Source organism: Nothoprocta perdicaria, unplaced genomic scaffold (genome assembly GCF_003342845.1).
Source record: "Nothoprocta perdicaria isolate Ctin4 unplaced genomic scaffold, notPer1 scaffold_36, whole genome shotgun sequence".
Taxonomy (NCBI): Eukaryota; Metazoa; Chordata; class Aves; order Tinamiformes; family Tinamidae; genus Nothoprocta; species Nothoprocta perdicaria.
In genome coordinates this window covers 2137985-2150285 of record NW_020455599.1, presented here as the reverse complement: position 1 = coordinate 2150285, position 12301 = coordinate 2137985, and the positions used below count along the sequence as shown (strand labels likewise).

The 12301-nt window shown below is 39.7% G+C and overlaps 1 protein-coding gene across 1 annotated transcript in view; it reads right to left on the bottom strand.

Annotated features, from left to right (window-relative positions):
* Positions 1-10754: 10754 nt before the first annotated feature.
* Positions 10755-12301, bottom strand: part of ESR1 (estrogen receptor 1) — a 111873-nt gene continuing 110326 nt past the window's right edge. Inside the window, exon 8 of the mRNA XM_026044399.1 lies at positions 10755-11040. Within this exon, the coding sequence (XP_025900184.1) occupies positions 10806-11040 (235 nt within the window). The 3' untranslated portion in view covers positions 10755-10805. The remainder of the gene's footprint in view (positions 11041-12301) is intronic.

Sequence of the window (12301 nt, the reverse complement as noted above, 5' to 3'; positions counted from 1 at the left end):
TGTTGTGCAGCCTGTCATCTCCCGTTCTTCTAGAGCATCCCAATTACTTGGGATTTGCAAGGGGCAAATGAGGTTTGGTAAACAAGCCTCCAGCCTTACCTGCAAGGCATGAGGAAAGGCTATACAGGAGCTACAGAACTCACCGAGGGTCTGTTCAAGGTGATGTTCAAGTCCAGAAAAGGAGAATGTAGACCACGTACCTTGGATATCTCAGTTACTGGATTATATACTGTAGACAGATGCACTATAGGCATAGTTGTTCCCTGAGGCCTTCTGCATTTTGTGACTGGGAACCCTGCTTCCTGGCTTCTAGTTATCTCACTACTACTGGGAATTTAAGGCATAGTAGAAACTGATTGTTCAAAGACTCCATATTGTAATATAAAACCATCTTCTGCCTTATGCTTATAATAATTATGCAAAATAACACCATTTGCCCTGACATTATTGCATGAATTTCCTCATTTTTAACATGATTTCCAAAACCAAAAAGAGATGAAAGTATAATACTGGGAGAGTTCAAATGTTCTGAAACCTGTAGAAATAGAACATGCCATTATTCTTCATAGCTCTAAGTCTGATGGCATCCTTACCTGTCTCATTCTGCCACTTCCATCAGTGATAGTGGCTTCATTCTGCAGCAGATGAATAGTCTCATATTTTATTTAGTGTTTAAAGCAATGAATTGTGGAAACAAAAGTAATGGAAAATGCCACAATGAAGTAGGACTTGCACTTTGAGTAGCCTGACTAGATGTTCGAGTCCTGCAGTGGTCAACTGCAGAATTCACCTAAACCATTTGTTGCCTAAGTTGCAGGAATGCAAGGGAAGTTGCAGAGGGTGCCGAGGAGTGTGGAGGGAGTTGTGCCAGAGCATGGAGAAGCCTGGTCTTTTGGTTAGCGGGAAAGAGGGTGTCTCTTACATTGACAAGTATTGGATCTAGTAACCTTAACACCAGCTAGCCAGCCTAGGAACCAGCTGGCTGTTTTTAATCCTAACAGCCATGTTGTGAAATGCAGGAAAGCAAATTGAATTTTGTTGTTTTACCCTTTGACTCTAATTAGACCTAAGGAAGACAGATATGAAACCTGATATTAATTTGGAAGGAAGTTGTGTTTTTTTTGTAGAATGTTAAGAATATTGGAATATTTTGATATGTTCTATAATACAGGATTAAATGGGAAAGCTCTGATAGGTTGTCTTACCAAAAAGATGAAGACAAAAAAAATCTGTGACATAAGACACAAAAAAATGACTAACTGCACACTTAAGCAACAAAGACTTGCCTTAGACTAGGCCCTAGTTAAATGATAGAGATCTGAATTTTATTAAATGCTTTCTCTAAAAGCAGATGGGAACAGAACAGCTGTGGCTTTTATTGTTTGGTGCTGCTTACTATATTATTCGAAAATAGAAATAGTCAAAAACACTCCACTCAGTATAAATCTGTTTAAAGAACCAAACAAAGTACCAAACCATAATGAGATTTGAGTAAAGCAGTGACGGGTTAGATTTTTGGCAGAGGGAGGAGGCTTAGGAAAGTATTGCTCACTTTGTGTCTTTAGTTAGGGATGTCGCTGGGGCAGGACGGGTGAGCACTTGAGCTCTTGTGTGTCAGGGTTGATGCAGATGTGGACACGGTTTGCACAAAGGCTGCTCAGGCCTTGGCATTTTCAGGCACTTTGTAATTCCCGGGAGAATGCTATTATTGCTGTTGCAACTGTTTTTCTTCATTCCATTGTTTGTAGAAAGGATGGCTTAAAAACAGCTGGAAGAAAAGCAACCAGTGTGTGCTTTTTTATTTATGTAAGTGCTCCCAAGTTTATCCAAGAAGTGGGAGATCTGTGTCTGCACTCTTCGCATTGTATTTTTTTCAAATTGCTGCTTGAGACAGTATGCTGACCATTGAGTTGTAGTAAATAAATAAATAAATAGATAGATAGATAAATAAATGTTGTAATTTCAACTCCCATTAAACTAGGACACTGTGTAAATGAATGCTGGAGGCAAGGAAGAAAAATCACTAGAAGAATGCACAATGCTCTGGCAGGACTTTTATACCCCCAAGCCTCCATTGTAAAACCTGGCCCTAACAAAATCTTGAAGACAACAATGATTATTCACTTCTACAACTTTGTGAAGTGAAAAAGCACTGGAGTGATGCACAGATGTAGCAATGAAAGAAAGCAGGAGGTAAAATTTTATGTCACTGTCTGCCTGTACAAATGGAGATGTTAGCAAGGTAACATCTAAGTACTGCAACACCCCGATCCAGCAAGGACACGAGCAGTAGTTAGTTAGCTGTGCCCCTTCCTGAGGTAAGTGTTATTCTGATCGTCTGCTTTCCAGAAGCCTGCATGAGAATCCGTGCATTCAGGCCTCTGTGCCTGCAGGGTGTTTTGCTGTAAGGGGGGCCTGGCTGGCACAGGAGCACAGGGTGGCTTTCAGCAGGCACGCTCACCCAGGAGCGTAATGATGTTGGAGGGCTTGTTTTGCATGCCTCGATTTCTCTCTCTTCTTTACTGTCTGGGTGATGGGAGCAAGACTTGCAGAAGAGAGGAAAGAAATGTAATACTCATCCAAACCAAGAGATAGACAGGACTTTTAATGTGGCAGTATCTGTCTGAGGAAAAAAAATCCACCATTTAACTTTGAAAAATAAGCTCCCTTACATTTGCAGCATGATACGATTTATTTTAATTTTATTTTTTCTTTTACTTTGCTTCTCAGCTTTCACTGATTGTAGTAGAACAGCAAGGCAGCTACTAGGTTTTATAGAGGGACTGTGTCCCGCTGACCAAGAATGCAAAGTGGTAGCTCAGCTACAGAAGGGCAAAATAAGCGTTAAAGCTGCTGCTGTACTGGGTAACAAAGGAACTGTTGTAATTAACAGAAAAGTAAAAACAAGAAATATTTTTCACGTGAGCATTAACTATGCAAATCTTTTAAATTAGTCAAATAGAGCACAACACTACGCTGTAAGAAAACATGCATCGCTTACATGTTAGGAAACAAGGTTGGGGGGAAGCACACAGCACCTGGTACTGTTAGTACCTACTTGGTCCAGTGGATAGAAAGTTGTTTATAGCCATTGAATGTCATCAGATTCTCAGTCAGCATCGAAACTAACATTATTATTTTACATTATTATTGTGGGGGGCAGCCTTATAGTGCCTTGGCTGCAGCCTTGGCTGCAGTGATCAGGAGCTGGTGGAGTTCAGGATCCAACGAGGAGGAGGCAGGGCAGTAAGTAGCCTTGCCACGCTGGACTTCAGGAGGGCCAACTTTAGCCTCTTCAGAGACCTGCTGGGAAAGATCCCATGGGCTAGGGCTCTAGAAGGAAGAGGGGCCCAGGAGAGCTGGTTATTTTTCAAGCGGCATTTCCTCCATGCCCAGCARCAGTGCATCCCTGTGCMCMASAAGTCAGRCAGAGGGGGCAGGAGACCTGCGTGGATGAGCAGGGAGCTCCTGACAAAACTCCAGCAGAAGAAAGCAATATATAGAATGTGGAAAAAAGGACAGGCCCCTTGGGAGAAATACAGGAACATTGTCAGGGAATGCAGGGATGCAACAAGGAAAGCTAAGGCACAGTTGGAATTAAATCTGGCACGGGATGTTAAGAGTAACAAGAAAAACTTCTTCAAATATATCAATAACAAAAGGAAGGTCAGGGAGAACGTGGGTCCACTAGTGAACGGGGTGGGTACCCTGGTTACGAAAAACACGGACAAAGCAGAGCTGCTGAATGCTGCCTTTGCTTCTGTGTTTGTCGGGGGCAGCCCTCTGGAATCCCAGGCCCTAGGGACACAGGAAGAGAGCCAGAGAGAGGAGGGCTTGCCCTGGGTAGAGGAAGAGTGGGTCAGAGAGCACCTAAGGAAACTCGACACCCACAAATCCATGGGCCCTGATGGGATGCACCCCAGGGTGTTGCGGGAACTGGCGGATGTCATAGCCGAGCTGCTCGCCATCATCTTCAGAAGGCCTGGAGAAACTTCCAAGGCTTGAAACATCTGCCTTATGAGGAAAGGCTGAGGGAGCTGTTCAGCCTGGAGAAGAGAAGGCTGAGGGGGGACCTGATCAGTGTCTATAAATACCTCAAGGGAGGCAGTGAGGAGGAGGGGGCGGCCTCTTTTCAGTGGTGGCCAGTGACAGGACTAGAGGAAATGGCCACAAGCTGAGGCACCAAAAGTTCCACAGGAACTTAAGGAAACACTTTGTGACAGTGAGGGTGACAGAGCCCTGGCACAGGCTGCCCAGGGAGATTGTGGAGTCTCCTTCTCTGGAGATCTTTAAAACCTGCTTGGATGCAGCCCTGTGCCACGTGCCCTAGGTGACCCTGCGTGAGCAGGCGCATTGGACTAGATGACCTCTGAGGTCCCTTCCAACCTTAAGCATTCTCTGATTCAATTTTGAGCACTTGTACAAGTGCAATTAGTAATTAGGTAAAACTCTGGCTCACCTTTTGCAGCCAAAGTAGCAACTCTCAGTCAAGCTCTGCACCATCAAGCATATTGCAAGAATATGACTTCAAAAAATTGCTTAAGTCTACTAGACACAAATCCCAACAATCCCAAACTTTCTTTTAGAGTATAAATAGGTTATTTGCTATTGCATTTGACAAGCTATGGTATGAGGCTTAAGCGTATGAACTGTATTGTCTAGTTTGTCTAAAGACATTAAGAAAATGGTTGGATTTAAGGTGATATGGTACCATTTCCGATGATTAATTATACACAGTGCAGCACTGCATATAAGTAAGAGTTTTTAGCTATAAATTCATGTAAGCAAAGATAAACTACAAGCTAACAGTTTTGCTGAAAGTCATCACAGCAAAACTGGATGAATAAAATCAATATAAGACTCTCTGATATTACTCTCTACATATTACTGATATGTATGTTTTGATGCACATACATATGTATATAAACTCCACATGTTTCTGCTCTGATTCTTTTCAAAGACCCAATATAGTTTTGAGACTACTTCACAGAGCAAGAATAAGTTCAAAGTGTTTCTAAGTGATTAAAAGAAACTTTATGTCATCTGTTTCCTGTCCATCAACTTATTCAAGATTTTTTTTTCCCTGAGGACTAGATTTCATGAGGAAAAGCAACATTGTTCTACTTGCCATTAGCTAACTTATGGTAGGAGGCAGGCAACTAGAGGAGGCTTAATTCACTTAATTTGTCCCATTCCCACTATATTTCACAAGCCAAAACAAGGAAAGCAGAGCATACAAAAGACCCAAATATGATGATGTGGCAAAGAAGAAGAATTAGTGCCTTCTACAGCCAAAAAAGGCAAAGAGTTTATTATGTCAGTCACCCAAATACACCACGGAGGTGGAGGGCCTTGCCAACAGGAAGACAACCTTCCATTCCTAACCAGAGAACATTTTCTTTCTAAAACTCAGATTTCGCAATTAGTTTAACGTTGAAGAGCGTAACCGTGAAGACCAACTGAGTCCTTAGGGTCTTCTCAGGTGTCACCAGGAATACTCAAGACTAGACCTGAGACATTTTTGTTTCTAGATATGTTCAGAGTAGAAAAAATACAATAACGAGAAAAGAGTTTTCACTTAGATACACAGGAGTAGCCACATTCCATTTCTCTAAAGAATAGGGTAACATTGAGTTGGCTACTGGAAAACAAGAAACAGAGAAACACAAAGAAAATACTATGCAAAAGATAAGAAATGAAGCAAATTTCTCTGGTTAATTCTTTATTTTCAACATCAAATAAGTCAATAAAAATCTTGCACCAATCAGATAACCCACCATTTTTTTTTCACTTAGACTTTTTTAGAACGTTTTAGGTGCAAAACAAAGAAAAAAAAACCTCACCAAAACAAAAAGACAACAATATTTTTATATGCATCAGTGAAGAAACAGAATACTTTGAACAAATATATCACGGCAGCTGAGCCTATACCAAAGAAAGGATTTTCCATTGACAGAATAGGTAGTGCACACAAAAGCATTAGAGTATATACAATAAGGTGATACATAAAGTGGCTTGTTAATGCAAGTCTCATGACTAGCAGTCTATCCCTTCATTCTCCGCTGGGCACTTTCTGAAGAAACAGACTTCTAATTAGAGGCACACAGGAATACAGAGCATACTAAATTGCAAAATGGCAGCATATACATTTTTAGGCACATTTGAATGCTTTTTTTTCTTTTTTTTTTCTTTTTTTTTTTTCTTTTTTTTTAAGCACAGTGCAAAACTGAGTACCCTTATGGGCAACAATCACTTTTAAACAGCTTTCAGGATATTAGACTATCTACATTTGAAAAATGAAAAAGAAGTTGCAGATAGAAAGGGTAGGTCATCACTGCTGAGGAAATGCTAATTTAACATTCTCAGATCAATTTGAGATTATGCTATAGTGCAGGTGACAAGAAGACTGTTCTGCATTAAAATATGGTTTTAGACATGGCCTTTTATACATATGCAGAAATTCTGTCTGTAAAGCTATATTACCTCTGTAGATAACATTGAAAATGACGTCTTTATTCCGATTCAGAAATACACTTCACATTGGTTCATCTGCAAATACCTTATATACAAAACCCCATTAGTGTTAGGTTGGATTGCATTCTCAATTTAAAGCAAGATATTACATATACAAAACAGGCTTGTCCTGTTCCTACCAAAGACTATGATAAGATTCAGACCCTATTAAGGCAGAATTTTTACTTTGCTGGTGGTTTGTTTTATTTTAAACATTTGGCACAAGTCTTTAGGAATCAATCAGCACAATTGGCATGGATACAGGCTTTATTACAAACCCTGTTTTGGAGGATCGGGATTTTTCTTCTTTTTTCTCTCAAAGTGAAGTGACCTGCTGACAGTCCCTCCTTGAGAACTCAGTTCAGCTTTTTGTTGTTGTTGTTGTTTGTTGTTTTAATTATATTTTTAAAGTATCAAACCCTTCAGTGTACAGAAGGAGAAAAAAATCAAGAAATGTCATTGAGACATAATGGCAAATTCACCACAAACACACACCAAGAAACTCTCATTAAATTATTTTACCCCAGTACAAATCCAACTGCCCTAAGTGGGAGTTTTACCTGAGACAAAGTCTGCAAGATCGAGACATGGCTCGGACCACTACAAACCAGAGTAGCTTTCCCGTACTGTTGGAAACCCAGGCACCAGTACGTGATAAGCACCACACTATCCCCTCTCCTGCCTCCCAAGCTTTTCATAATAGTTGAATAACAACCATATTCACAAGCAAAGCAATAGTTCATCTGGTCTATTTCTGTTTGGCTTATGCTGGTATTACATTGTCTACGTTTCTAGGGTTTTTTTGTTTTTTGGTTTTTTTTTTTTGTATTTTTTTTAAAAAAATCCAAGTATAAACATTATAAAACAATGATTCTATCATTAGGTACTGTCCACAGACATCACTACTAATGTTTTGGTAAAAGCATAATTAGCTGCCCTTAATATTTTTCTTTCAATTTTTACATGCAATATATTTTTTATTTTCTTTTTTTAGTATCCAGCACCAGGCATTCAGGTAGTACTGGTTTGTCAGCTGTAAATATAAAGTATATATATATACATAAAATAGCATCCTGTAAATTAACAATTACCAAATGTCAGGCACAAATGTCTGCAAACTTGATAGCGTAATTCAGAACTAGGTAAGAAGAAAGTTGCCAGTTTTGTATCGTAGACTTTGTTTAATTGACAGAATGGCTACATTCAGCTGTCTGATATGTGGACAATCATTTTTACAGATAACTATGTGAAGATTAATATAGTCATTAAGGTGCTGCTTCAATAAAATATCAAGAACAAGTCAACGACAGAGCTTTGAAACTGCCCCAGTGTAAATGAATCTATTACTGGGAATCACTGGGTCACTTTTTTCCTGGGTGCTTTCCACTGCAGTTCCTGTGTGTGTTGGACTGGTCAGAACTCAGCTACTTCACTGCGAGGACTGGGTCTAGGAAAGCATTCAGAGATACAATTGGAAACTGATGGCTATTTCTGGCTATTTCCAAGGCACATTCTGACATCCTCCTGCCTGCTGCCTGCCTCCCTTCACAAACATGCTTTCCAGCTTCCCTGGGACTCTTTGGAGAGTACAGAGATACTTACCCCATCTAAGTACCACCAGAATCTGTCCCTTTGCTATGAATTGCTCTCCCTGAACTAATCTTTTTTGCTCTAAGCTGAATTTGCACTTGAATTGATATAATGAACTTTTCTGGACTATAGGAGAGGAGGCATTTATTTAAAGGGAATTGCTGTGCAGCTTATGCCCTACAAGCTTGCTTTGCATGTTCTGTTATAGCAAACACACCAGTTGCAGCTACAGAGTATTTAAAGAGCAGCTCTAATACGCAGTAGGCTACAAGTGAATGACAAGGGTGTGAGTATTTAAGTGTAACTACAGCAATTCCTGTGTTCCATTCAAATCATAACCTGTATTCATTTCAGGGCCTTCATGATTTTTTTAACACATTTGAAACACGGTCTCAAAACAAAGTGTGCATCTTTTTCCAAGGCAGTTAGAAGCCTCCGAAAAGCCCTTTAGGTATCAGATCTGCACTTACACACACACACACGCACACACACACACACACACACACTCTTACTGAATACATAAAAAAACAAATCCTTCAGCATTTTAACACAAAAAAAAAAAAAAAAAAAAAAAAAAAAAAAAAAAAGATAGTAAAATATGCATCAATAAAAGGCCTATTAGTTTACAATGACTTCTTCATACATTTAGGCCTGGATACATAGCTAAGGAATCATTTTGAGTATATAGCAAGCATTTATGTGCATATTTTTGAACTGTGCCTCTCCTTTGCTCCAATATTTATGTATTGGACATCCTTACAGACATTTACTAAGAATTTAATTCTGGCCTTGGAGCACAAACTGATCCTATGCCCTTCTGCCTACACACTTGCTCTATAAGTTAGATCTCATTGTACACCCACACCACCTGTTTGACAGTGGGTGTGATTAGGCATAGGCACTACTGTACTGCAATAGTTGTACTATTTATTTCCTATATTTTATTAGTGCAGGATATTCCGATCAAGCTTACATAAAGACTTCAGCTCTACTAATAAATTAAGCATCCCCAAATCTTTCTCTGGCACCTTGACCAGCTTCCATGTGCCAGCCTGTTAAACTTCCCTACTGACAGGGTGGTCATACACAACTGATTATTGGAACTAGTCCCTATCTAGCTCCCAAACTACTCCAGAAGATTGGAAGTGCAAGATAGCACAGGAAAAATAAATCATTAATCTCTTAAAAAAAGCTCTAGCATATATAAAATTCACATTCTAGTACTCAGCATCATTCTCTGACATGTTTAATTTACTAGCTTAGAGGTGGTCAAACATCAGCACCAGCTTCTACTTTGGATAACATCTAGTAAGGATACATTGGTCATTTTCTTTCTTAAAAAGTCTCTGCCCTTCATGTGCTGCTGAAGTTCTTAATACCGGAGGACCTTCTGTACATTTAGAGTCGAGCTGAAGAGTCAGACTAACCCTGACATAAAGCAGTTGCGCACACGCCTGGGGAAAGTGAGGTTCTTGCCCCTGTACATGCAGTGACCTGGAGTCTTATCAGTGGCTGAGAGCCTTGCCCAGATTGGGTGCCACAGATGAGCTGGATCTTAGCAGTGGTTTTGTGAATTGCTCCAAGAGAGCAGAAACCAGGAAAGGTAATGCCAAGCTTACAGCTCTGGCTGTAGGGCCATCCCCTCTGCCCTTACCTGGGCAGGCAAGATGCTGACACGTGGAATGGGACAGTCCCACCCAGCTGTGCCAATCTCATATTGACATCCTGGGCATTTTATTGTTAGGACAACAAAATGTGGGAAGTGGGGAGGGTTTTTTTACATATTTTTTATTCTATTAAATACTGCTAGATCACGTATGTTTGTGTAAATTTCTTTTTTTTTTAAGACCTGACAGTGTCTGTAAACATCTAGTCTGATTTAAGAGCAATTATCTATTATCACTATTTGCCACATTGTCCTTCATATACACATTAAAAAGCAAGAGAATGATTCAGCTTTATAGAATCAGAGAAGATGGGGTGCACAAAAATGCAGTTTGGCGAGAGTGGATAGTAAGAGGACCAGCAAGCTTGGTCAGTATGACCTTGGAAGGGAATCGTCTGCTGATGTGAGCCACTATGGTAAAAGAAACAAAAGGGAAAAATATTCACAGACAGGGCTTCTTTCCTGCTGTTAGAAGAAGAGGGATGGGAATCTACTTGAACTACCTCTGTACTTTAACGAGGCAATCACTAGTAGTGGAGTTTCACCGTGGCACGCTGAGATGCCAGTCACCTTCCAGCATCCCTTGCTCAAATACACCTGGGATCTCTACCAAACAGTTTCAAAGTTTCAAGCAAGTAAAGCACTAAACGGGCTCAGAATTTGGAATGGACACCAACAAAGGCTACTGCTATGCAGCTTCCCATATGCATTGGTGGTACGGCCTATTAATTTATGGTAGTAGAATTAATATTGAAATTAGGGTTAGTATTTACCCAAGTTACATGCAAAGGTAAATAAAAACACTGCAAGTTTCAAATTAAGCTAGCCTGACAATCCTTGCTGGCTCTCCATAGCAATGAAATGTCTTCCATTTAGGATGAATAATCAATTTAAGTGCTTGACAAACACTCAAATGGAAAATACAGGTGACTGATGTCATTGGAGTGTTTACATAGGTGGCATTATAGTTGAAATGTAGCATGAACTAGGTAGTACGCTGCTGGGTTTCTCATACCATTACATGAACTTATTCTTTTTATATTGTATTCTGCATATTCTCCTCTTCTCTATTGCTCATGTAAAAAGACTGTAAGGAATGCGACGAGGCCGATGCAGTTGTCAGCTGGCTCCGGTTCTCCTCTTCCATCGGTGCAGCACTCCTGGCCACCGGGGCATGCAGTCGGTGAGCGTCCAGCATCTCCAGCAAGAGATCATAGAGAGGAACTACGTTTTTGCACTTCATATTGTACAGGTGCTCCATTCCTTTGTTGCTGTGGGTTTGGATGAAAACAGAAGTTACATTCCAGATGTGCTATGAAAAAGCTATCAGCTAACAGTAGCTAGTTTCATATACATTCCACCTCATATGTAGTGCAGTATCTAATTTAATACTGCAGTTACTGTAGGCGCCTTTGGCAGTTAGAAGAAAGTAGCTTCTTAAAAGAACAATTCAGGAGCAAATCTGCTTTCTATGGTTGGTTCTTTTGCTCTCCTTTTCCTGAAAATCAATCTAGAGCAAATGATTTGCAAATTTAGGCACAGTGATGAAGTGGACAGGTATACTGCATATGGAACTTCTTTAACTGCACAAATACTTAAGAAAGTAAGAAAGATGAGAAAAAGAAGAAAAAGGATGGATGAACAAAAAAACAGTCAAAATGACAAAAATGTCATCTCCTCCAATGAAAAAACTATATAGCTTCACTTTTTCCTGAATATCTGCTTCAGCCCAACATGTAACATCTGTATGTTTCAGCAAAAGTAGCTGTGATGTGGTGCTTACCACTATTTTACTACCAAGCTAATGAAATAGTATCTGTGTAAAAACAATGTCACTTACCACTTTGAAAGAATAAAATCTATACTGTGTCTTTGTACTCACTCTTTGTTTAGGCTTGTCATATTGCTAACATGTCAGCTACTGAGTGGCTGTCTTAAGAGATAATTAGATTTATAAGAATACTGCTGAGACCAACAGCAATCGGATGGTTGCTTCAAGCACTTCATCTCTAATTAGCAAAGGCCACAGTGCTTTAGACTGGGATTCAAGAGATCTGCATTTTAACTTCACTCATAAAATATCAATAGTGATACTGATCTCTTTTCTAAAGTGGTTTGCAATCAAGCCATTTGTGACAAGTGGCCATATAATACAAAGTAATAGTGTTATTAAACCTTATCTTGCAAGAAACTAAGTTCATAGAACTAAGATTCTGTTACCTTACCATTATCTATGCAGTGATTTTTGAACAGAATGAAAGGAGCACACAACATTAGGAGGAGATACTGCTGATGGCACTATTGAAGAAGCAAAGAAAAAGTAGAAGCAACAAATGGGGGAAAGTTTATTCCTTTCTCACAGTAATCCAGAATAATACTATATAGCGCACAAGTTCCTTATAACTACACAGACTTTTTTTTTATTATTTTTTTTTATTTTTTTTATTTATTGTAGTATCTCTATACAGTTTATACTCCCATTTGTGGAGGAAAGTGGTACTCCAGCCTTTGTGTGCCTGGTAACCCCTCCTC